Source organism: Dipodomys spectabilis, unplaced genomic scaffold (assembly GCF_019054845.1).
Source record: "Dipodomys spectabilis isolate Male_0828 unplaced genomic scaffold, ASM1905484v1 ptg000136l, whole genome shotgun sequence".
Taxonomy (NCBI): Eukaryota; Metazoa; Chordata; class Mammalia; order Rodentia; family Heteromyidae; genus Dipodomys; species Dipodomys spectabilis.
Genome location: NW_024870813.1, coordinates 12877216 through 12903728, shown reverse-complemented (window position 1 = coordinate 12903728; position 26513 = coordinate 12877216). Strand labels below are relative to the sequence as shown.

Genomic DNA, 26513 nt, shown 5'->3' with positions numbered 1-26513 from the left:
AGTCTGTCTGCACATGGATGTCTGTACTTGGGTCTCCCTCACAGTGGCCATCAGAGTGGTGGCAGAGGCAACATGAGCTGTGCCTAGAATTGGGGCTACTGCCAAGAACAGGGCATGGATGCTATAGCAGTGGATTCCTGGGAAAGGAAAATGAGAGATGACACAGGAGAGATGCCAGGCTACCCTGAAGGGCAGGACGGCCTGGAGGCCGCAGCACACAGCTTGCCATTCATAGCCAGGGTGAGCCATTGAGTCATTTGGGGAAAATATGAAATAACGGAGTCTCTCTGTCTGCCACCCACCTGCCAGTCTGAACTCTGGTCTCCTGGTGACCTCAGTGCTCACTTCCTGCCTTGGGTTCCCCTCCCCAGCTGCTGTCTCCCACCTTCCCGGCACTTCTCTCAGTGCTGCTCCTACTGCTGGAGCCAAAACAGCTGCAAGCAGTAATAGGCACACAGGCTGCCAGAAAAGATCTCCATGTCAGGCCCCGGATTGGAATTCTGGGCCCAGATGGGGAAGCTCAGGGCCTGGTTGAGATTTTGGAGTTACTTTTTCTTTGAGAATAGTGCCTGTGTTCCTGTTGGAACTGGATAAGGTGAATCTAGTGTGCATGGGGAAGAAAGGAGGTGGACAAAGAGCTCATGCCTGTAATCCTAGCTTCCAGGAAGCTGAGGGCTGAGGATCAAGGCTCAAGGTTCAGACAGAAAAGTTCATGAGATTCTTATCTCCAAGTAACTACCAAAAAGCCAGAAGTGAAGGTGTGGCTGAAGTGGTAAAAGACTAGCCTTAAGCACAAAAGCTCAGGGGCAGCATTCAGCCCCTGAGTTCAAGCCCTCAAGCCCCAGGACTGGACAAAAGAAGGGAGGGTAGGAGGAGTAAGATTGAGACTTGTGCCCAACAGTTTGCATGTCCTAGAGGAGATTCAGAAACTAGGAAAAAGGCCTTCCTCTCCTGTATCCCTGGGTCAAGTGCTCTGTTTGCATCAATCAGACTCATAAATTAATCCTATTTTGCAGATCTCAGTAATGAGGCCCAGAGAAGTTAATGATGTTCATGATCCCACAGCCAGAATTCAGGCCCATCACCCTCTAGAGTCAGATGCCCATTATTTCCTGTCGAGCCCCAAATGAAGCCACCAGAGATATTTTCGACCTATGCCCAGTACATGGGGCATTGCAGACAGGAAGTGCCACTGTAGTTTCCATCTTGGGTGGGTCCCTGCCCAGAGCTTCCTGGAGACTGTGTAGGTGGTGGCACCAAACGCCTGGCTTTCTTGGCCATATAAACTCTGCAGATATGGCTGTGTGGGCTGACAAGTTTTTTTAAACCCCTGCTGACCCTCCTTTCTGGAAGGAGCTTGAGGACTCAGAGGGGACGTTTGTCCCTGGAATAGGTGGACCAGACCTAAAAAAAGAGTATGAGTCAAGCTGGGGCCAAATGCCAATTTCCTCGGCCCAGTCTGCAGGCACAAGATGCCAGGCTGCTGCAGCTGCTGCCACCACTCACAACTCTCAGCTCCTGCCACCCCCAGCTAGCAGCAGGGAGGAGGGGCCCATGGCGGCCCCCTGAGCAGAATGGCAACTTCACACCTTCCACAGCCTCACAGAATGTGTCCAATTCACCCCAGTTTCCAGATGACACTGGAGGCTGAACTACCTCAGCTGAATAGAGGAGGAGGGACCTGAAGGTTTTTTTTCTTTTTTTTTTGGTCCAGTCATGGAGCCTGAACTCTGGGCCTGGGCGCTGTCCCTCAGCTCTTCAGCTCAAGGCTAGCGCTCTACCACTTGAGCCACAGCGCCACGTCTGGCTTTTTTCTTTTTGCTTATGTGGTGCTGAGGAATTGAACCCAGGGCCTCATGCATGCAAGGCAAGCGCTCTACCACTGAGCCAGCTTCCCAGCCCTGAAGGTTTTTTTTCTACAGAGAGAGGGCCAGAGTCCTTCCTGCCTCCCTCCCTCTCTCCCCCTCTCCCTCCTTCCCTCCCTTCCTCCCTCCCTCCCTTCCTTCCTTCCTTCTCTAACTCTCCCTCTGTCCCTCCTTCCCTCCCTCCTTCCCTCCCCTTTCTGTCAGTACTGGGGCTTGAACTCAAGACCAGGGCCCCTGCCTTAGCATTTTCTGTTCAAAGCTGGAGTTCTTCCTCTTGAACTTCCATTTCTGGATTCTACCGGAGATAAGAGTCTTAAAGACTTTCCTGACCAGGCTGGTTTTGAACTACAAACCTCATGTCTCAGCCTCCTGAGTAGCTCGGGTTATAGTCTGAGCATGGAGGGCATTTCTTTCTAGGGGAAGGTAAGGTGCCAAGACCATTCTACCTTATCTACTCTTGTATTTCTGATTCATTCTGCAGTCACTGGGTGCCTGTATTTGAGGCAAATAACATTCTGGAGTAAGAGAAAAGTTCTCATTTCTCTTGGGCCATGGGTCACCAATTTTTCCTGGAGCACTTTGGAACCTTAGGGGCCCTCTCCAAGCTTCAAGGGGGCAACACACCCCCACCCACTTCCTGCCCTCCGTGGTGTACCACCTTGGCCATGCCTTACTTCTGCAGTAGGGCCTGGAAGCAAACAGCCTGGCAGTTGATTACTCAGCATGCAGCACCTGCCCTTGCATCTAAGGAACAGATGTTTGCATCTAATGAATAGATGTATGCAGGTCTAGTTGAGGATTTTTCCCTTTACTTAAATTCCAAGGCCTATTCAATTGACTTTTCCTAATATAGTTCTCAAACGAACTTTGTTTGCCATCTTCTGAATAGATAGAAACTGGTACCTGCTTTAGTCTTATTCTTCATTTGATTAAGTCTTTGTTTTTTTTTGTTTTGTTTTTGGGTCCGGTTCTGGGGCCTGAACTCTGGGCCTGGGCGCTGTCCCTCAGCTCTTCAGATCAAGGCTAGTGCTCTACCACTTGAGCCACAGCGCCACTTCCGGCTTTTTTTTTCTTTTTGCTTATGTGGTGCTGAGGAATCGAACCCAGGGCCTCATGCATGAAAGGCAAGCGCTCTACCACTGAGCCACCTTCCCAGCCCTGATTAAGTCTTATAACAAATAACACATGCCCAATGAACAAAGTTGAAAAGGTACCCCAAAAATACACAGGGAAGCCTCTTTCCAGTGCCTGGCTTAGACACTCAGAACCTTCCACACAAGCAAACAGCACTGATCATTGCACCTGTTCCCATCACCATCTGCCTATGATAGGTAATGGTGGGCGTTATCTTCAAAATACTGAAATTCCAACTTTTCCATCCTGCAGATAAATAGTTCCATCTTTATGTTTCATTTCTTTGATTACTAATAGTTGTATATTTGATAGGTTTATTATCTACTTTTATGTTTATAGTGTTAATAAAACATTTGTATCATTGGCCTAAAAATTGTATGCTCTTAAATTGTCCGATTATATATATATATATAATATATATATATATATATATATTATATATATATATATATAAATTTTTTTTTTGGGTCCGGTCGTGGGGCCTGAACTCTGGGCCTGGGCGCTGTCCCTCAGCTCTTCAGCTCAAGGCTAGCGCTCTACCACTGAGCCACCTTTCCACCCCCGTCCAGTTATATTTTTATTGTATGTTTATTTTATTTTTTGCAATGTTGGAATGGGGGGTCAAATCCAGGACCTTATTAACGCATGTTAGGCAAGCACTCTACCACTGAACTAAGCCTCCTGACCAGTCCATCGGAAGGCAACTAAAATCTTATTCTGTTGGACTTCCTGTTCTACTATTAGGGAAACTGAGACACCACCTGAAAAACAGCAGGCCTGGAAATAGCAGGGGAGAGGGGGCAGAGACCTTCGAAGTCTAGCACTACCCAGGACTGAGATTGGGATAATTGCCCATGATCATTGCTAAATGGGCCACCCAGGGCCCTCAGAAATCACCTTTGACTCCACCCACACCTCCAAGCATAGCTGTGCCTTGGAGAGCTATGCTAAGCATAGCTGTAGCTGTCCAGGCTTCTGGTCAGCTCTGTGCTCCCAGCTGCCTCTGAGCTGACGTGCAGGCCAGGGGCCCTGAGTTCCCTAAGGTTGATTAAAATAAGTAAAAGTCCCTGACTAGTCTCAAGCTACTTATTGAAAAGGGAAGTCCACACAGCATCTCAAAATCAAACTCCTTCTCTCCTAGCCATGAAAGCTGCCTCTAGCCAGCTGTCCCTACTTGATGAAGGAGAAAGGAAGCAGGGAAGTCACCCAGGTGTCTGGCCATAGATTAGAAAGTGGCCCCAGCCAGAGGGAAATTCCACACACTTCAGCTTCAACCACAAGATGGGAGCCCAAAACTGCCAAGTTTCCCCTCAAGGTGCCTGGGGCTCAGCCTAACCATCAGCTCGCTTCCTCCTTGGAGTGACCACTCTGTGCCCACAGCTCCTCTAATAACAAGACTGGTACACAGAACAGCCACAGTGGTAGAGCACTAGCCTTGAGCTGAAGAGCTGAGGGACAGCATCCAGGCCCAGAGTTCAGGCCCCACGACCAGACCCAAAACAAATAAACAAACAAACAGAACAGCCACACCTTTTATCCCTGAGCTCACACACAGCCTTCTAGTCCTGTGTGCAAGGCTTGCCTAATACCTTCCTTGACCTCACACACTAGGTTTGAACTCAGGGTCTTGCAGTCTCACTTGGCTTTGCTTGCTTGACTGGCACTCTGCCACTGAAGCCATGTCTCCAACCTTCAACTTGGCTTTGTGCTAGTTAATTGGAACTGGAGTTTCATAAGTCACCCCTCCTCCCAAGCTGACTTTGAACCTTGAACCTCCAGATCTCAGCCTTCTGAGTAGCTAGGATTTCAAGCATAGGATATGGATGCCCAGGAGCAGTCCGTAGGGCTTTTCCAATATCAGTGGACAGCTGTTCTTCATTTCTGTGTCCTCTGAGAGCCCTCTGCCTAGCACAGCTTGGACCAAAATCAAGAGAATTCAAGGCATAGAGTAATGTATGGACCCTTCCGCAGGCTGCAAGCTGCCTCTCCATGTCTGACCTTGGGGCTTAGTGTCAAAGCACATATTCACTTCCGCCCTTTGCCTCCTGGCCTCTATACGTCCTTCCTTCCTTCTTTTCACCCTTTCTTACTCAGTAATGAGTTCGAGTTACATCTAAGATGAGGTAAAAGTGGTAAGAATGGTGTCACTAGAGTGGTGACCCAAGTCAAGAAAGGCATAGCACCATCAGGAGGCTCTGTCCTTTGTGGTTTGGCCTTGAATCTCCAGCTGGGTGACCTTGTGCAGGCACTTAGCTTATCTGAACCTGTTTATTTTTTCTTTTCTTACTTTCTTTCCTTCCTCCCTTCCTTTCTTTCTTTCTTTCTTTCTTTTTTGCAAGTCCTGGGGCTTGAACTCAGGGCCTGGGCTTATTTTGCTCAAGGCTAGCACTTATCACTTAAGCCACAATGCCACTTCTGGCTTTTTCTGTGTATGTGGAATCAACAAGGCTTCATGTAGGCTAAACAAGCACTCTACCACTAAACCACATTTCCAGCCCCTCTGAATCTGTTTGTCATCCACATAATTCAGGGGAGAGCTGTGAGAAGGACCTGGCCAGCTTAAATGCTGATATGGAACGGTGTGTCTCACCAGGTGACAGCTGTGGGGGAGAGGGATTAGCTTTAGTCCTCTGGGGGTGGAATGTGGCCATGGGGTGGGATCAAGGTTGGACATGTGGGCTTTGGGCTCAGCCTTAAGGGCTGGGTGGAAATTGGGTAGCACTCACCCTGGGCTAATGGCTGCCTGCCCTTTTTTGGGGAACACTCTTCCCTGGTTTGCAACTCTATGCCCACATGGACCCTCAACTTTGAATGTTGTTAAAGCAGTGATTTATTGTTTCAAAGTAATGATAGCTACAAAATTCAAATACAATGGTTAGAGACAACAGATTCCCCGAATCTCCCCTGTAGATGGAACTGGATTTTTATTTTGTTTGCCTATTTGTGAACACCTGACTAGACACATATACACAGGGTGTGTGGTGGAATAGACAGAAAGTTGCCTCATAATCACCCTTAGCTTTTTCACGTCAGGCTGGTACTCTACCACTTGAACCACACATCCATTTCCAGCTTTGTGTTGGTTAATTGGCAATAAGAGTTTCACCAACTTTTCCACCTGAGCTGGCTTTAAGTAGCTAGGATTACAGACACGAAAGGTTTGTGCATGTGGGGAAAGTACAGGGTTTTGTGTTTGTTTTATTTATTATGTATTCAGAGTCTTGCTGTGGAGCTGAAACTGTCCTGGAACTTGCTATATAGTTCAGGCTGGTCTCAAAATCACCATCCTGCTGCCTCAGTTTCCCAAGTGCTGCTATTACAGGCCTGTGCTACTGCACTCGGCTGAACACACACAATTTAACTTTAGGCCAGTCTGGTAAAGAGCTCTCTATCCTGAAAGCCAGCCTTCTCTAGTATATACTATGAGGATACATGGTGCCAGTGGGCTGTGCAGAACCATTCAGAGGCCCAATCTCAATGAGTACATTGAGCTCAAAAACACTGGTTTTGACCAGAACCATAGATACACATACAACTGAAACAAGTTTTATGAACCCCACATTTATCCTTATTACACATGAGGCACTGTAATATTTTCTAGTCTACACAATGCTGTTCTATTGCCTGACCTATCGAATTGGTTGCAAAACATTTCAGGGGGGGAGGGAAAGGGTGCAGGAGGAAGTCTCTTGATCACAGTGGTTTTCAATCTTTAGTGCTCATTAGACCATAGAGCTCACCAAAGCAGCTTGTTGGGTCCCTGCCCACAGGTGGCATGAGAATTTGTGTGTTGGATCTGGGGTGGCCTGAGGATTTATATGTTTACCAAGTTCCCAGGTGAAGCTGGTGTTGCTTGCCTGGGGACCCCACTTAGGGATTGTGGTTGTTTGGTTTTATGCTGGTACTGGAGCTTGAACTCAGGGCCTGGCATACTCAACTTGGCTTTTTCACTTAAGGCTGGCACTCTACCATTTGAGCCACATCTCTGTCTGGCTTTTTTTGCTAGTTAATTGGAGATAAAAGTCTCTCAGACTTTCCTACCTGACCTGACTTTGAACCACAACTCTCAGATCTCAGTCTCCCAAGTAGCTAGGATTGCAGGTGTGAGCTACCAGTCTAAGCCCAGCTTAGATTCATTTTTAAGGAAGCATGCCCTCCTTCCAAAGTCCATCAAGGCATTTGCTTTGCCAAACAGATGAGAATGGGCGACAGCTAGCACAAGAATGGGAGAGCTCAGAGAATTTTGAGACTGCTGGCCAAGTACTGTTCTGAGACTTTTAACACCACTCTCCTAAAATCTGGCTCACAGTATTCATGCGAAGTGCTGCATGCAGAAAAGGCCTGCTAAGCAAAAGGACATTTATGCTTAGTCCTGGTTGAATTACCTGCCTCTCAAATCCCAAACCCACAGAACATAAAACCCTCCCAAGCCGCTGCAAACACTGTTCTAACGGCAATGAAAGGCGCCATTTACCAAGCTATTTCACCTTGCTGTTTTTCTAAGGGGGAGAATGGAGGTCAGGCATGCCTGCCCCATGGGGAAGACAGTCTTTCTGGCTCTGGCTGGGGTCTGGTGGGGTTCACTGGCTGTCGCTGGCTCCCAGATGCCCCCTTTCCTGCATTGCTGCCTGTGGATCTCAGAGACTGGCCTGTATCAACTGCCTCTGCTTCCCCATCCTGGGGGCTCTCAGCCCCCACCTCTAATCCTCCTTGGCCCCTCACTAGCCTGCAGCTCTCCAGAAGCCTGCTCAGCTGGGAGCAGGGAGGAGGGCGTTGATGGGCACAGAGCCCCTCTGTTCCAGTAACAATGGCCCCTTGATGAGTAGATTCTAGGCCCCTCCATTGGACTGTGAGGAGGAGAAAAGACTTCAGCCCCCTGCAGCCGTTTCTGGTTTCTGGGTGTGAGGTTAACTTGGAGGCCTCAGCCTTTGTCAGCCCACAGAACCTTTTTCTTCCTCATTCTTGAGGTGCTGATACTGCAGCCCCCACTCCTTTCAGCCCTTCCACCCATCCCAGGGGCCAGTTCAGCCCAACTCAACAAGTGCACATTGAGCAAACGCTTGGGCATGAGGTTTGCAGCTAAATAGCTATGGGAAATAATGAGAGTAACTGCTAATATGAATTCAGTGCTTCCCCCCCCCACCCCCCCCCCCACCCCCGGGTCATGGAGCTTGAACTCTCAGCCTGGGCACTGTCCCTCAGCTCTTCAGCTCAAGGCTAGCACTCTACCACTTGAGCTACAGCACCCACTTCCGGCTATTTTTGTGTATGTGGCGCTGAGGAATGGAATCCAGGGCCTCATGCATGCGAGGCAAGCACTCTACCACTGAGCCACCTTCCCAGCCCCACAGTGCTTTTTTTTTCTTTTTTTTTACACAACATCCCACACACCCCACCATGGCACGGAAAAGTTCCCGTGTGTGGGCCTCTCTGTAGAATGAATCTTTAGGACACAAAGTGAATCTTAGCACTAGCTGGGATTAAATACATACCCCTGACCTCCTAACAGACACTGTGCTAAATTTTCATTTATACCCACCAAGTAATGAAGCAAGAGCTTGTGGGAGGCTGAGATGTAGCCCCTAAAGATGTCCATATGTTTATGCCCATTTATCTCAGGGACACCTCACCTTACATGGCAGAGGGGACTTTGAAGATGCAATTTAGGATTTAGAGATGAGAGACTATTCCTGATTGTCTGGGCAATCCTAAGTAGAATCACAAGTGTCTATTTGTAAGATAGAGGTGAAGGCAATTTTAGTTAGTTTTCTAGGTAGCTGAGATTACAAGGATGACCCACCAGGACTACCAACCTTAATGTCTCTTCTATATTGCTGAGTAGTTCATGGTACAGGATAGCTTATTTCATTTATTGTTATTTATTTATATTTGTTTTGAGGCAGGGTCCCACTAGGTTGCCCATGCTGGCATCCAACTCCTGGGATTGGATGATCTGTCTTCCCCAGCTTTCTGAATAGTTGGAACTATGCACCACTATACCCAGCTAGGGAGCTGGTTTTAAGTGGATTGATCTCAAGCTCTTTGAACACTTGTATCCTGATTCAAGCAAGGACCCCATTTTCCTGGCATCCATGCCTGGACAACAGGAGATCTCGCACCCTCTGTCAGCTTGGCCTTGCTGATGTGTTGATGTGCCAAATGCTGAGATGCCCTGGGGTAATGAGGTTGAGTGCTTCAAATAGCAGCTCTCAATCTATGCTATCTAGGTGAGCTTGGGCTTGAACTCAGGGCCTGTCACTGTGCCTGAACTTCTGCTCAAGATTATACTACCACTTGAGCCACAGAGCCCCTTCTGTCTTTTTCTGTTTATGTGGTACTGAGGAATGGAACCCAGGGCTTCATGCATGCTAGGCACTAAGCCACCTTCCCCATTCTGATGCCCCAACTATGCCCAGACCAATACAGTCATCATCTTTGGAGGGAGGATCCAGGCCTCAGGGATGTTTAAGGTTCGCTGGTTAATGCTTACATGCTATCAAGATTGAAAACTGCAGATTCAGAGCAGACCCTGAAACTACACAACTACAGTGCTACTTTCCTTCCCACCTGTGGCAGGTATTACTAAGTAATCTGAGCACCCTTTTCCCAGTGGGATCCACCAAATATAGCACTTTAGGCCTTCCAATCGATCAACCTTGGCTGGGAGTTGAAATTGACTTGCTCCCTTACAATAGAAGCTTTAAGTTGCTTGGCTAGGGGTGTGCATGTGTCTAGTTGTGTATGGGCTTAAGACCTTGCATGTTGGGTGATGTGTTCTAGGGCTAGAATAGTAGTCTTTGACCAGAAGCAGTGCCAGGGCAGTCGAGGGTTGATCAGTCTGGTTCTGTAGAAAACCAAGAGTCAGCTAGTATCCTTTCCCTGAAACAGCTTGCTGGCCAGCTGGGAGAGATGCCTAATGGTGCCCATGGCATGAATAGGCCTTAGTTGGCATCTGTTTACACCAGCAATAATGACTCACTGGTTTGCAGTCTTCTCTTTTCTCAGAGCCTCAAATACTTTAGCCATGATCTTGGTAACCCTGTGGGGCCAAACAAGGCTCAGTGACGCTCCATGCCTTGTTCAGTGTCACCAGAGAATAAGGGGAAGGTCTGGGGGACCCAGTTGAAGTCTGATTCCAAGTCCAACGTCCTCTGTCCAGTGCTGAGAGCAGTTAGACATGTGACCACCAGGACTGCCATCTCCACCCTCAGACACCATATCACTAACTGGGTATAGATGGATCACTGTGTGGCTGTTGATCAGGCCCAATGACTGACAGCAGTAGACCTCTGAAGCTCCTCCCTCTTATTCCCCCACAGATCCTGGGTGGGGGATGGGATGGTGGGTAGAACTTGAGTAAGAAGAAAAAGAGGCTGGGATAGGATTCCTCTTTGTATAACAGCAGTTATATCCTATCTGGCCATCAGCTGGACTCTTACCTGGAGCTTCAGGGGAAGCTTTGGGATGTAGGCCCTTCCAAAAGGTACAGTGTGTCCTCACCATTAAAGACAGAAAATACTTCAAAGCAAAATTGGAAGAAAACAGGGAGCACAGGAAATTCTCCTCTCTATCCTGCAGCTAACTTGGCCATCCTCTAGGAGCAGGAAGGCCTCAAATCTCCATAGGAAGATCAGTAATTAGCGTAAGCAGGAATACTAGGCTTTAGTGTTGGGAATTTTCTTTCCTACCTAGTTTCCTCAGAAATCCTATAATGGAGGGTTTTTGTTTGTTTGTTTGTTTTGCAAGCAAGATCACAAAAGAGGGGGAAAAAAGAAAAAAAAAACTGTACGTGTACCCTTTTTGAAAGCCAGCCATCTTCTGCTCCAGTTTTCAGGGCTTCCATTAGGCACCCCTACATTTATACATACGTGCACTCCTTTCTGATTAAATGGTTGTTAATCAATAAACTTAACAAGAGCTCCAAAATTCACAAAGGAGTACAAAATTTTGCAATAATGAGCATGACCCAGACAGAAATACAAGGGCACCTCAGGGGGGTGTGCAACACAATGGACTGGGAAACAACTCCCTGCATTATTAATTTTTTTTTGCTTTATAGCCACTTCCTTTTATGTTGAAAGAGGTAATAAGTAAACACACTAATACGCTGAAACAATAGAAGATGCTAAATTAGAATGGGTTCCAGTTCTCAGCCCCCCTCTCCCCCCACTCAGTTCACCCAACGGTTTTTGTCAACTTGTGATACCTTAAGTTTGAGCCAATATCTGTGGGTCACTCATTTTTCATACAGTTGGTGGTGAGCCACCAAGGCTCTGACCCTCGCCAGTTTCACCATTGGTATCTTGAAGGGCATCTCCTATCTACCCATACAGCCTCTTTCTTTTTAATCATTACAAAGTATTGTAATGATAAAAGAATCTACCATTGATCTAATTTTTTTTTGGTGAGCCTATTTACATGTGTCAAGATTATGATCAATCTTGCAGTTATATACTGTTTCCTGTTGTATGTCTTGTTCATTATCTGTGCAAGTACATCTACAAGATTAATACCTAGATGTGGCATTGCTAAATAAAGGGTATCTTAGTTTGTTGGGGCTGTTGGCACACACTACTATAGACTGGGAGATTTAGAAATGATAGGCACTTATTGTGTACTGTTCTGGAAGCTGTAGAGTCTCAAATCAAGGTGCCAGCAGATTCAGTGGTGGGAAGGCCATTCTCTGCGAAGGATGCCTTCATGCCACATCTTCACAAGATGGAAGGTCTGAACGAGCTGCCCCAGGCCTCCTCTACAAATAATCTTTCACGAGGGCTTCACCCTCACGCTCTAGTCACTTCTCCAGGACTTTTCTTTTCTTTTTCTTCAGTGCTAGGCATTAAACCCAGGGTCTCATACTTGTTATGGAAGTGCTCTGTCACTTGAGCCATGCCTCCAACCCTTCTGTTTTGAAGCTAAGGCCTCACTAGCTTTGTTCAGGCTGACCTTGAATTTGTGATCCTTTTCTTCTGCCTGCCAAATAGCAGTGACCACAGTTAGGGCCCTGCCTCTTAGTACCAACACATTAAGGACTTAAAATTTTGAAGGGACACAAACTTCAGACTATAGTAAAGTATGCATGTTTAAAATTATGGAGTTTGAGACAAGCCTGAGTTATATAGTGAGACCTTGACTCAAAAAGTAAAGTAGCAATAATAGTCATTGTAGTAGGAAAATCGTGATGCAAAATTGTCCTTCAAAAAAGGAAACCCTCCATCAGCTTATAGGAGAATCTTATGTACCAGTCAGAACATGACAGGCTTTGCTGCGGAAACAATTAGACCTCAAATCTCAATGGCTTAACATAGCCAAGCCTAACATTTCTCTTGCATCACATCTGGTGTCGATTGGGTGACTCTCCCAGCAGCATCCTGTATTCAGCTCCTCCCATATTGAACTCAGCAGTTGGAACATGTGCTCAGCAAGGAAGAAAGCCCCAGAAGAATGTCTGGAATCATTTTAAGGACTAGGCTTTGAAGTGACTTACACCCATCACTTTCACCCACATCCCACTGACCAGAGCTAGTCACATGGCCTCAACTCAACCACAAAAGAGACAGGGCCATGTTAGAGGAACACAAGGGCATCTGATGAGCTCTCCCACTTGGTCCCCCAGAACTTCACCAGCACTGTATCATTCTAGAATAGCTTGCTGTTTGCCAGTTGAATCCATAGGTAAATGGCCTCACATCCGGCTCCCATCTGCATGCCTGTGCTGTCCTCAGTAATGGCTGCACACTGTTCTCTGCTGTAATACCCATAGCAGGTTATGTTCACACTCAAGGCACACCCCAGTGACCTGACCCAAATTTCCCCCCAAGTCCCAAAACCTTTTGTAGGAAAGCCCACAAATTTTACAAAAACGTTGGCTGTTATTTATGATAACATATAAAGGCACATGAGTAATAATATAAAATTAGCTATGTCAAGATCTTTGCCAACTGTGGTATGGAATGGATCGGTAGCAGTTTTCTCTGCCAGTTCCTAGGCTGACTGGTCTCCACCTCCTCTCCTGCTCAGAAAAGCACAAGGCAAGCAAGAGACCAAGGTGGAGAAGGGATGAAGAGAGCCTGGTATCCATTGTTATTCTTTTTTTTCCCTTCCTTCCTTCCTTCCTTTTTTTTTTTTTTTTTTTGTCGGTCATGAGACTTGAACTCTGGGCCTGGGCGCTGTCCCTCAGCTCTTCAGCTCAAGGCTAGCACTCTACCACTTGAGCCACAGCACCACTTCCTGCTGTTCTTTTCTAAAAGCAAAATGTTTGCAAACCGAAAAGCCTTAACTATCTTTAACGTTAATGTGACCGTGGTGTTTGCTTTTATAAAAGGACTTATTGGCTGAGGACTTGAAGGCAAGATGCCTTGTACCTTCAAGGTATGTGTGATTGGTGGGCAGTTTATGGAAGGAAATAAGAGAAGTTGGAATTGGGGCTGGCATTGTGGCATGATGTCACATGGTGGAATTCTGAAGAAAAAAAAAAAAGATGATGAGGTGTTTTGTTATCTACAGAGGAGATCCTTTATGGCAGGGAGGGTAAATGGGTTTTGTTTCCCATGCCTATTCTATTGGAGAAGGCTTGTGTGGTCTGATCCAGTCTCAGCTGAAAGGAGGATGGAGATTGATTAGTGATGTCTGTTCCAGGCACAGGAATGCTCAGTGGTTGAATGTGTACTTTGGATTTTTCATCTCTTTCCGGCTGAAGCATAAGAGTCAGGGTGATAAATTGGTCAGGGATATCACTAAGGGGGTAAGAGAGTTAGGTTGTAGTTCAGGTTTTGTTACCATCCAGTCTAAACTTGGAGCAAGAACTTCCCCTCTCTGAGCCTGAGTTTGTAGAAATGAAAATGAAGGAAAGTAGACAGGTAGAAATTCCAAGCCCTTCCCAGTCCTGACATTCTGCAGCCTTAGGCTAACAGCCTGTTTTCTCATGATGGATGGGATGGTGTATAAGACAGGTTTTTCTTGAATCCTCTAGAAAGAAGCATTCCTCTCTTCAGACTTGTATATTGAAGGAAGATACAAATGAATCATCCCTGATCCCCAAACCTGAAATCTGAAATGCTCCAAAAATCTGAAGCTTTTGGAATACCACTCTGGCACAAGTAAAAAATTCAACACCATGAAAATTCGTTCCACACACAGAGTTGTTAAAAAGAATATTGCATATTGGACTGGGAGTATAATTGAGGGAGCACTTCCTAACTTTGTTTTTAGATGTGGGTCCTATCTCTAAGATCTCTCACTATGTATATAGACAAATATTCCAAAACACCTCTGGTCTCAAGCGTTCAGCTAAGCACCACTAGCCCTGGCACAAGGAAGCCTGGGACAGCTGAGCTGTGTTGGGTGAGGTCTGAGTCACCATTAACACCATGATTGTGTAGTAGGGACCAAACCACTGGCATTTAGTTTGTTCTCAGCTTGACAGCTCAGACTCTGACTGAATCAGGACCTCCTACCTAGGACCCACAGGCTGCTGTTCAGAACAGTTCAGGGCCATTGCAGTGCAGTGTCAAGATGAGGGGCAGGGGTTGGGAAGTTGGCTCAGTGGTAGAGTGCTTGCCTCACATGCATAAGGCCCTGGGTTCTATTCCTCAGCACCACATAAACAGAAAAAAACCGGAAGTAGTGCTGTGGCTCAAGTGGTAGGGCGATAGCCTTGAGCTGAAGAGTTGAGGGACATTGCCCAGGCCCAGAGTTCAGGCCCCACAACCAAAAAAAAGAAAAAAAAAGACGAGGGGCAGGATAAGATGTCCATAGCCCAGTGCCATCCAGTAGATGACCAGGTGGGGGCTCTGTGTGAGGGATATTTGCAGCTGAAGGTCAGGCCAGTTTCTATCATTTGCACTTTTTTGGTGTTTTAAGGGGAATTAACATCCCCACCCCCATCCAACACTCACCATCACTGTGCAAATCACTGTCCACTGCTTCTGTAAAAGCAGGTCTATGCAGGGCACTGGTGGCTCACATCTGTAATGAGGAAGCTGAGATCTGAGCATCCTAGTTCAAAGCCAGGCTAATGATTCTTATTTCCCATGAACCAGCAAAAGGCCAGAAGTAGAGGTGTGGCTCAAGTAATAGAGTGCCAGCCTTGAGTGAAAAAAGCTAAGCAAGAGTGTTAGGCTCTGGCACCAATACACACACATACACACACACACACACACACACACATACACACACACACACGAGAAAGCAGGACCAGGAACTCCTACTGGGGGCCACTTCCCTCATTCACGGACTGCATTATAGCTACTGTTATGTCCTGTTTGCCTGTTGTCATGTAGCATCTTAACATGAGCATTTTGGGGGGTAGTGACATTACACTGACATTCTCCTGTCAGCATCTTATCTGTGCTCAATCCTGTGCTAGCATCAACCAACCTACAAAAGCAGCCACTGACCCTTCAGGACAGCACATAAGTCTACTCATTCAGCTACTTATTGAACCCTACCATGTGTTACCCCTATGCGAAGGACTGTGGGGGCAGAGAATAAGACCACCATTTGAGGCAAGAATCAGAGACCCTTCCATTTTAAGTGGAGCATTAGTGGTTCATGCCTATAATCCTAGCTACTTGGGAAGCTGAGACTGTGAGAATCGGGGTTCAAAACCAGCCTGGATAGAAAAAAATTTTGAAACCTCCTACTTCACCAAGAGCTTGACAAAATGGGACACACCTGATATCCTAGTTATGGTGAGAAGCCTCAAATAGACAGGTTGTGTGATTAAGGCATGCATGTAGGCAGGAGGGAAGATCCTATTTCAAAATAACCATTGCAAAAAAAGAATTAGAAGCCAGGTGCTCGTGGCTCACACCTGTCATCCTAGTTACTCAGGAGACTGAGATCTGAGGAGCACGGTTCAGAGCCAGCCTGGGCAGAAAAGTCCGTGAGACTCTGATCTCCAATAAACCATTACAAAACCGGAAGTGATGCTGTGGCTCAAGAGATAGAGTGCTTGCCTTGAACTCAAGAGTGCAGAGACAGCACCCAGGCTCAGAGTTCAAGCCCCACGACCTACAAAAAAAAAAAAGGGTTGGAGGCATGGCTCAGTGGTGGAGTGCTTGTGCAGTAAGCATAGGCCCTGAGTTACCAAGGCCCTAATACTGTAAAAAAAAAAATCCTTTTTTCTGGTCCTGGAACTTGAACTCAGGGCCTCGGCTGTCCCTGAACCTCTTTGTACTCAAGGCTAGCAGTCTACCACTTTAAAAAAGCATTTTAAGTAGGCTTAGTTCAGTGGTATTAAATACATTCATGTTGTTGTGCAGCCATTACCACCTTCCAGAACTTTCATTTTTCATCTCACAGAACTGAAACTCAGCCTTTCATCTTTCATCTAACCAAACTGAAACTCAGCCACCTGAGTAGCTGAGAGTACAGGCATGCACCACTGCTCTCAGTTATATCATCTTTTTTTTTGTCTGTTTGGGGCTGCTGGGTTGGTCTTGGGGCTGAAACTCGGGGCCTGGGCACTGTCCCTGAGCTTTTTTGCTCAAGGCTAGTGCTCTACCACTTTGAGCTACAGCGCCATATCCAGTTTTCTAGTGGTTAATTGGAGATGAGTCAAATAAAGTTTGAAACCAGTTTAAAACTGGTTTAAGTGCATAGTTATCAAAAATTCAAACAACACAAAAGGGTATAAAATAAAAAGCTTTTTGAACCCCTTTGTGGTATCCCATTACCTCTTGTGAGACAACGTTGCTTTTCATAGATTGGCTTTCCAGAGTTGAGTCCTGAATCATGACTGTGTCAACATCAATGTTTTCCAAATATATCTTTATTGAGATTAAGTGACTACATAAATTTCACAATACTGTGGCATAGTTATCTTAGCTAAAGTCACAAATACCTGTTAATCTTCACAATCAACATCAATTCTTTTTTTGGGGGGGGGGGGGGTCGGGTCGTGGGGCCTGAGCTCTGGGCCTGGGCGCTGTCCCTCAGCTCTTCAGCTCAAGGCTAGCGCTCTACCACTTGAGCCACAGTGCCACTTCTGGCTTTTTTTTTTTTTTCTGTTTATGTGGTGCTGAGGAATGGAACCCAGGGCCTCATGCATGCAAGGCAAGCACTCTACCACTGAGCCACCTTCTCAGCCCTCAACATCAATTCTTTTTTTTTTGGGGGGGGGTCCGGTTGTGGGGTCTGAACTCTGGGCCTGGGCACTGTCCCTCAGCTCTTCAGCTCAAGGCTAGCGCTCTACCACTTGAGTCAAGCGCCACTTCTGGCTTTTTTTTTTCTGCTTATGTGGTGCTGAGGAATGGAGCCCAGGGCCTCAAGCATGCAAGGCAAGCATTCTAGCACTGAGCCACCTTCCAGCCCTCAACATCAATTCTTATTGACAGCAGATTCCTCACTAAGCCCCCTGTCTATGAATATGAATCCTGCACATTACCTCCAGGCAGCCCCTGGCTGGGCAAGGACAGGAAGCCGGGCCTCAGGTGGAGTGTGAGAGGTATAGGAAGTGCTCTCTGTTCTCTGTGGCCTGAGGGATAGCCAAGGCACATCCTGTGGCAGTTACTCTGTTCCCTTCCTGCTGGCTGTCAGCCCTACCATCCACCCGTGGCTCTGGTCCTCTTTCCTCATGGGTGTACGGGTATCTACTTCACTTAGGCGGTGACGTTAGCTGCTTCTACTGTGTCTGTTTTAGCTGAGGTTGAATAAGTTAGAGATCTGTTCATTCTTGGGAGAGAAAGCTAGAACCCCAGGATGCTGGGATGCTGGGATGTTGGAGCAGCATCAGCCAGGCCTCCCTTAACTTCCTGTTCCTTTGTTCCTTCTCTTCTTCCTGTTACTCAATGGGCCACTCTCTCACCTCAGCCAAGACAGAGGCAGCAGAAGCAAAAGCAAAGGTGTGTGTCACCTGAGTGTCAGTGGATGTCCATAGACCCATGAGGGGTGAAGTCCAGAGCAACAAATGGATGATGGGACTGAGATACAGTCTGGTGGGGCAGAACTAGCTTACCATGGTGCTCCCAGTGAGCCAGCCTTGGCCAGGTTACCTCTACTTCTCAATCCTATCAGAAGTAAGGGGGAGGGGCAGGGGCATGTCCTTCCCCCGCATCTCTCCGCACCCTTGGGCCTACCCTGAGCAGGCCACTGGATGGACAGGCCCTTCTCATTTGAAACAGGCCACTCACTATCTGATCAGCTGGTGGTCTGGGGGCTTTCTTCACTCGATTTCTTTCCTGGGCCACAATCGAGGGATTCACACCAAAAAACAAAAACACAAACCAAAAAAAACCCTCCCAAGTGCTGGGGCCGTGGGTCTCCAGCCTCCATGGATGGGCTCAGAACTTTCTGGGGTGGGTATGATGTTGCCACTTCTGCCCACAGATCCTTCTCTCCCCCTTCTCTTGCCCTCCGTCCCTCTTTCTGTGCAGCCTTCCCTCCCCCGCTTGGGAAAGTCTGTGTGCACCAACCTGCAACAGCTGCGCCCTGGCCCCTCTGAGCACTCAGCCCGTGTAGAGAGGAGTGGAGTTTTGTTGCCTGATGCAATGTTTGGCAAGGCGCAGTCTCTTATCAGAGGTCCTTCCCAGCTGCCTTGCTGGGACCCCACTTTCCCAAGGGGGAGGCAGGGCCTGGCTGCAGTCTATTTGGGGCCTCATTGGAAGGGCCTGGCTGGACCCCATCCAAGAAGAAAACCTTCTCAACTGTGGTCCCTTGCCAAGTCATGGAGGGAGGCCTGAGCAGAAAGACCCCCTCAGGGAGAGGGAGCAGGGAGGAAGGGAAGCTGAGCCCTGCTCGGTAGAACTCCCAGTGTACCTCCTTCCTACTGCCTCTGCCTCGGGCAGTTTTCCATCCTCTCTTGGTGTGTAGCTGTGAAGCTTGAACTGCAGTCACCAGATGAACGTGTGAATTCCAGAGACTGAAGTATGTGAATTTTGCCCTTAGTATTCACTCACTGTATGCATCCACAGCAATGCTCTTTTGTTTTATTTTATTTTTGTGGGTTGTGGGGCCTGAACTCTGGGCCTGGGCACTCAGCTCAAGGCTAGTGCTCTATCACTTGAGTCACAGCACCACTTCCAGCTTTTTCTGCTTATGTGGTGCTGAGGAATCGAACCCAGGGCCTGATACATGCAAGGCAAGCACTCTACCACTGAGCCATCTTCCCAGCCCACTTTTTTTTTTTTTCTTTGCTAGTCCTGAGGCTTGAACTCAGGGCCTGGGCACTTTCCCTGAGCCTATGTTCTAGTCTAGCGCTCTACCACTGGAGCCACAGAGCCACCTCCAGCTTTTTCTGAGTAGTTGATTGGAGATAAGAGTCCCATGAACCTTTCTGCCCAGCCTGGCTTCTAACTATGATCCTCAGATCTCAGACTCCTGAGTAGCTAGGATTACAAGTGTGAGCCACTGGCACTGGCAGCAATGCTCTTAATATATGCCTACAGCATACACCAGCATGTAGGCTCACCAAGTGTACACACAATTCATTCGCCTATGGGAATGACTGTTTTATCAACCTAGAGTGATTGGATGTCTAGTACTGGGCTGTACAAGTACTACAGGAAAAGCATCACTTATCCATTTATTCACCATGTTTATTCATTCACTCATTCATTTACTCATCCATCCATTCATTCACTCATTCATTTGCTCACCCATTCCTTCATTCACTCACATTCCCTCATTCATTAAATAAGAACTTATGGATACCTATTCTGTGTGTGGGAAGCATTCAGGTCACTAGGAAGAGCAGGCAGTCATGCTGTTGGTACAGAAAGTTCATTTCATTGAATGAAGAGGCCAGTATGAAAGTTTCCATCCAGAAATAGAGCAGAAGGGAGAGAGAGGGAACCTGATGGATGGGGTCAATATTAGACCCGTGGTCAGGGAAGAATCTGGAGGAAGGGATACAAGCTGAGTCCTGCATGTTAGAAGCCAGTCATAGAAGTTTTAGAGATTCCTGTTGAGGGACTGGCTGCGTAGAACCCCCAGGTGGAGAGTAACTGGTCGGCCCAAGATATAATAAGTGAACAGGGCTAAGGGTGAGCAAGGGGCTGGAGTGACGACAAAGAGGGAGAGGTAACAGGCTCCAATCCTGAGGGCCTTGCAGGGTTTGGGTTCTGCTCTGAGACATGCTCTAGGGGGTCTCATCAGTAAGAGCTGCACTATAGATACAGGCTATGCATTCCAGAAGCTTCCATATGGCTGAGGAGCTGGCTGCCAGTAAGTTGTGATCAGGTGCTTGTAGGTGATGTGTGTTGAGGTAGGAAGAGTGGAGAGAGGAAGGTAGGTGGAGATTGAATGGAAGGATGAAGCTGGACCGACACAGGGCAAGGAAAGCTGTGTGAGATGGCATGGGGAGGGGTGGGGTAAGGGCTGCCACTTGCCTAGGGAACAGACTGACAGAAGAGGGACTTACACAAGATCCCAAATGGAAGGGAGCAAGTGGGTAATATGGCCCCAAGTGATGACATTACACAGGAGAGGGAGGGCCAAGCTAGATGGAGAGCCATGCCAGGCAGGAGGCACTAGAAAATGAAGAGAAGACAGTGCCTTTAACCATATGAGAAGCCTGGCACCGGAGGCTCAAACCTGTAATCCTAGCTACTCAGGAGGCCTCAGCCGCTGAGAATCACAGTTTAAAGCCAGCCAATGGAAGAAAGCCTGTGAGCCTCTTATCTCTAATGAACCAGCAAAAAGGCAGAAGTAGAGCTGTGGCTGAAGTGGTAGAACACCAGCCTTCAGAGAAAAAGCTAAGGGATAGTGCTCTGGCACTGAGTTCAAGCCCCAACACCAGCATAAGAAGGGAAAAGGGAGAAACACATGAGAGTTCTAGGTGGTGAGTGAGAACATGTCAGAGCCTTGCTGGCCCTTAGAGGGCTGAGCTGGGCACTGCTCCCTGAATGACTGCCAGCATCTGCCAGGGCCTGGCTCACAGCACACACACTCCAGATGGCCGCTGCTGTGGAAGAACTTAGCCCTCAACACTTGCCTTCTCTTCTGCCGCTGGTGTTTTCCCCCATCATGCACCTTGCTGGCCCAGCTGGGCCAAGGGAGCTGCCTTACTTCCCATTGTACCAGCAGGCATGTAGTCTGGCAGTCTTTACCACTGGCTTAGGCACCCTGCAAGTATGACCTCCACAGGCACTCAGGCAGAGGGACTGTCATGTTGTTTCTGGGAGCCCTAGGGTGTGAGAGCCATCAAGTATGAGGGTCTGGGTGTGGCCTTGGTCTTTTCAAACCAGGAGAGAGAGGCAGGACTAGCTGGGCACTGGGGAAGGGGTACAGAGGTTCAGTGCCAGATGCGACCATCCACTTCCTACAGAAGGCCTCCTGCAGGCCTGTAACCCCAATCTGGCCCTGCCTCCCTCATGGCCTTGTGGAAGAACTCAGCACTGTGTCCCTTTCCCACCTCCTGGCTCTGGGGTTTGCATGCATCCTCCTGGAAGAATCAAACTTCCCTCTGCTGAGTGGCTACCTGCTCCTTGAGCACCCCAAGCAAAGCAGCAGGCCAGCTAGCCTGCCTCATGCTTGGCTTCTCTTCCTTTTAGGGCAATACTGGGAAGGATCGTAGGAAACCTGCGTTGTTCTAGGGTGAGGAGACTGTATAGCAACTCAAAAATAGAAAGGCCTACAAGAGAGGGGAAGAGAAGTTTCCAGAGCTTGTCACTGAAGCAATGAACTTTCAGATCTTAGCAAAATGCTAGTCAGATGGAAAAAGGTAGCTGGGCCACTCTCCCAACCCCATTACTGCCTTGTCCCCACTCTGCTACCTAACGAGCACTTACTAAGCACCATATGAGCTCCTTCACAACAACCTCATGCAGTAGGGGGCTGACCTTTTCATATTCCAAGGGAAGAAGCTGAGGTCCAGACAGGGTAACCCACTTACATAAGGATGACACAGCATGGTAGACACTCAAGGAAGAAATGGAACCCAACATTTATTTTATTTAATTAATTTATTTTTTTGTGTGCCAGTACCAGGACTCGAACTTGGGGCCTGAGTGCTGTCTCTTAGTATTTTCACTCAAGACTAACACTCTACAACTTGAGTCACAGCTCCACTTTCCAGATTTTTTGTAGTTAATTGGAGATAAGAGTCTCATGGGCTTTCTTGCCGAGGCTGGCTTTAAACTGACCTCCTCAGAATCTGAGTCCTAAGTAGCTAGGATTATAGGCATGAGCCATCAGTGCCCAACCTCCCATCAATTTTTATTGAGGCTGTTGTAGTCTTTCATTATTTATAGATAAGTGCTTCAAGGAACATTCTTTCCCACATGTACTCATGTGGAATTAAATTAAGAATGCATTCTGAGTGGTTGCAAAGCAAATTCATCATTTAGCTTGTACTTACACAAACCTGGATGATTGATGTGTATCAGTTACTTCACTTGTCTTCTTTTATTTTTCCCCTTTAGCAGTGCTGGGAATTGAACCCAGGACCTGGTGCGTGCTAGGGGATGTAGCAGCCATTCCACCATGACTTATAGTCAATCTCTCACCTAAATAACCTGTGTGGTACATGACTGAGATAGGGAAGAGACCAAGGGAAATGAGTGGATGAACAGGTGTATTGACATATTAAGGAGACTTCCAGGACTGGCAGTGTTACTCAAGTAGTAGAGCACCTGCATAGTTTCAAGTTCTGAGTTCTAACCCCAGTACTAGACAGAGACAGACAGATAGACAGACTGACTGACTGGCTTCAAGTTTCTGGAGGCACAGTCTGTCTTGAGATGGGTCTGTGAATCTGACTACTAGAGTTGGCTTAGATCTTCAGAAGTCTAGGGGGCATCTCAGTGTTCTCCATCCACAGACAAGGGTGCCCTGACTGCCTGTCTCTCCACAGGACAAGGGTGTCTCCCACCTGAAGACCACAAGCAAGATCCTGAGTGATGCCCCTAAGCTGAGTGCCCGTGGCCCAAAGAGCCCCATGACTCCCTCTTTCCCCATGGAGAAAAGTTTCGCTTTGCCCCAGGACTGCCGGGACTTCCTGCACGGTCTGAGGATGAGGAGCAAATATGCTCTGTTTTTGGCATTTGTGGTGATAGTTTTTGTCTTCATTGAAAAGGAAAATAAAATCATATCGAGGTGAGTCTCCCTCTGGGGGAACAGATGAGACTGCAAGCTGGATGCTGGTGATGCACGCCTGTAATCCTCGCTACTCTGAAGGCTGAGATGTAAGGATCGTGGTTCAAAGCCAGCCTGGGAAGGAAAGTCCATGAGACTCTTACCTCCAATTAACTACCAGAAAATCAGAAGTGATGTGTGACTCAAAGTGGTAGAGTGCTAGTCTTAAGCAAAAGAGCTCAAGGACAGCACCCAGGCCCCGAGTTCAAGTCCCATGACTGACATCTCCCACCCCCCCAAAAAAGAAAAGTGACTGCAGACATCTCTGTCGACCAGCAAGTACATCCTTTCAACACTTGGATACCACGTCCCTCCTGTGTCTCAAGCCAGTGTTCCTTACACCTCTCATGTCTCCAGTAGTGAGACTCTAGCTCCAGTCTCAGGCAGTCTCAGTGGCACCTCTCTGCTAGGAAAACTTAGGCAAGAGACATCACTTTCCTGAGTCTTTGGTTCCTCTTCTGTAACATGTGACAGATGTCTGTGACCAGCCTTGTCGGAATGATTAAATGAGAAAATAATTATATAAAAATAAAACCAAAACATTTAACCCAGAGCCTAGTCCTTAGTTGATGACTAGTATTTGCTGACTGTGACTGTGAATCATTTCATTACTTTCTGGCTTTATGGCAGCTCCTATTACATATCTGGATGTCATGAGTGAGGGGGAGCCCTAGGGAAGGGAAGGCCATGGAAGAGAGTCTCTGGTGAGTGAGGCCAGGGGCAGCTACCCAGGTTGTGTATTGCTCAGCTTAGGGAATATCCCTTGGGCTACTCTAGGAATGTCCACACACCTTTTGAGTTGGCAACATACATCATGTAGTGAGCCTGCTAGATAAAGTGTTTTGTTTTGTTTCCTCCTTTTCTGTTTCTTCTCAGGGTCTTCCATTCTGTGTCCCCCCCCCCCCCCACTCCTTGAAGGCTGATTCTCTATTACTTGAGTCACATCTCCACTTCCAACTTTTTGCTGGTTAACTGAAGATAAGAGTCTCTTAGATTTGTCTGCCCAGGTTGGCTTTTTTTTTTTTTGTCAATCATGGGGCTTGAACTCAGGGCCTAAGTGCTGTCCCTGAGCTTTTTCACTCAAGGGTCGCGCCCTACCACTTTGAGCCACAGCTCCACTTTTAGTTTTCTGGTGAGTAACTGGAGATAAGAGTCTTATGGACTTTCCTGCCTAGGCTGGTTTTGAACTGCGATTCTCAGATCTTAGCCTCCTGACTAGCTAGGATCACAGGCATGAGCCAACAGTGCCTGGCACGAAAGTTTTCTTAGATTTGTCTTCCCAGGCACAAACCCTGCCTGGAAGCCTCAACCAAGGTTGGTAGGTTAAGGCCCCAGCTGAGGAGTAGTTCTGTTGGTATTCCATATGTGCTACAAAGGCTCATCTTACACCTGCACACTGGCAAGCCAGAAGTATCAAGGAGCATGTGTCTCTGGGTTCCCTAGTGAGCCTGAGCCTCTTGTGACCACGGAGGTGACCTGCTCCTTAATAGCTGCCCTTATGGATTACTTTTCCTCCCTGCCTACCTTCATACCCTATCCTTCCTGCTGTCAGGGTCCCAAATCAACTGCTTGCACTCAAACCCCAGCCGCAGTCAGCTTCCAGGGAGAACCAGCTAGGGCAGCCTCTGAGTGATCAGCCCGGAAGACTTTGCTTTGATGGTCCTCCAATCAGTACTGGTCTCTTTTTGGTCCTCCACAGGGTTGCGAACACACTGAAGCAGATCCCCCAAGCCCTGGCAGATGCCAACAGCACCGACCCAGCCCTGACCTTGGCTGAGAACGCATCCCTGCTGTCACTGAGCGAGCTGGATTCCGCCTTCGCCCAGCTGCGGAGCCGCCTGCACAACCTCAGCCTGCAGCTGGGTGTGGAGCCAGGCGAAGAGGAGGCCACAGGGGAGAAAGAAGAGGAAGAGGAGGAGGAGGAGCGGTCCCCGTCTGCCAGGGCTGGGAATCGGCGCCACGTGCTCCTCATGGCCTCCACCCGCACGGGCTCCTCATTCGTGGGCGAGTTCTTCAATCAGCAGGGCAACATTTTCTACCTCTTCGAGCCGCTGTGGCACATCGAACGCACGGTGTCCTTCGAGCCGGGCGGTGCCAGCGCGGCGGGCTCGGCGCTGGTGTACCGCGATGTGCTCAAACAGCTGTTCCTGTGCGACCTGTACGTGCTGGAGCACTTCATCAGCCCCCTGCCCGAGGACCACCTGACCCAGTTTATGTTCCGCCGGGGCTCCAGCCGGTCCCTGTGCGAGGACCCCGTGTGCACACCCTTCGTCAAGAAGGTCTTCGAGAAGTATCACTGCAAGAACCGGCGCTGCGGGCCCCTGAATGTCACGCTGGCCGCCGAGGCGTGTCGCCGCAAGGAGCACATGGCCCTCAAGGCTGTGCGCATCCGACAGCTGGAATTCCTGCAGCCTCTGGCCGAGGACCCCAGGCTGGACCTGCGCATCATCCAGCTGGTGCGTGACCCCCGGGCCGTGCTGGCCTCACGCATAGTGGCCTTTGCAGGCAAGTATGAGACCTGGAAGAAGTGGCTCACCGACGGGCAGGATGATCGGCTGCGAGAAGACGAGGTGCAACGGCTGCGGGGCAACTGTGAGAGCATCCGGCTGTCCGCCGAGCTGGGACTGCAGCAACCCGCCTGGCTGCGCGGCCGCTACATGCTGGTGCGCTACGAGGACGTGGCGCGCCGGCCTCTGCAGAAGGCGCGGGAGATGTACCGCTTCGCAGGCATCCCCCTGACCCCGCAGGTGGAGGACTGGATCCAGAAGAACACCCAGGCGGCCCGCGACAGCAGCGACGTCTATTCCACGCAGAAGAACTCCTCGGAGCAATTTGAGAAGTGGCGCTTCAGCATGCCCTTCAAGCTGGCCCAGGTGGTGCAGGCCGCCTGCAGCCCCGCCATGCGCCTCTTTGGCTACAAACTGGCCAAGGATGCCGCCTCCCTCACCAACCGCTCCATCAGCCTTCTGGAGGAGCGGGGCACCTTCTGGGTCACGTAGAGGGCCTGGGTCACCATGGACACCCCCTCCCACACATACCCCGAATGGAAGGCCGGGCCTGCCTTTCTCACACCCAGGCTGCTGGTGAGATGCAGCTTCGGCATTGAGCAATGGGAAGCTGTGCCATGCCTGTAGTCATAGGCCCCCAGCCATCCAGCCAGCTTCCCCAGCGCTGCTGTGGCCCTGGGGCTCCTCTGAAATCAGGACAGTGCCCAATCCCCTAGAGGAGCTACAGTTTCCTAAGCAGGCCCCAGCAAACCAAGGCCTACTGGCAATCCTCCTGCCCTCCCCCCACCTCCCCTCTGTCTCCTTCTCCCTTTCCCTCTCTCTCTTGTCTCTCTCTCCCTCCTTTCCTCCCTTCCTCCCTCCTCCCCCTATCTCTCTCCTTCCTTCCCTCTTCCTCTCTCTTTTTCTCTATCTCTCCCCCCCTCCCTCTCTC

At 48.6% G+C, this 26513-nt stretch overlaps 1 protein-coding gene across 1 annotated transcript in view; it reads left to right on the top strand.

Moving 5' to 3' along the window:
• Nucleotides 1-26100, top strand: part of Chst3 (carbohydrate sulfotransferase 3) — a 36775-nt gene extending 10675 nt beyond the window's left edge. The window contains exons 2-3 of the mRNA XM_042690343.1: nucleotides 22795-23036; nucleotides 24775-26100. Of these exons, the coding sequence (XP_042546277.1) occupies nucleotides 22879-23036; nucleotides 24775-26074 (1458 nt within the window). The 5' untranslated portion in view covers nucleotides 22795-22878 and the 3' untranslated portion in view covers nucleotides 26075-26100. The remainder of the gene's footprint in view (nucleotides 1-22794; nucleotides 23037-24774) is intronic.
• The last annotated feature ends 413 nt before the right edge of the window (nucleotides 26101-26513 follow it).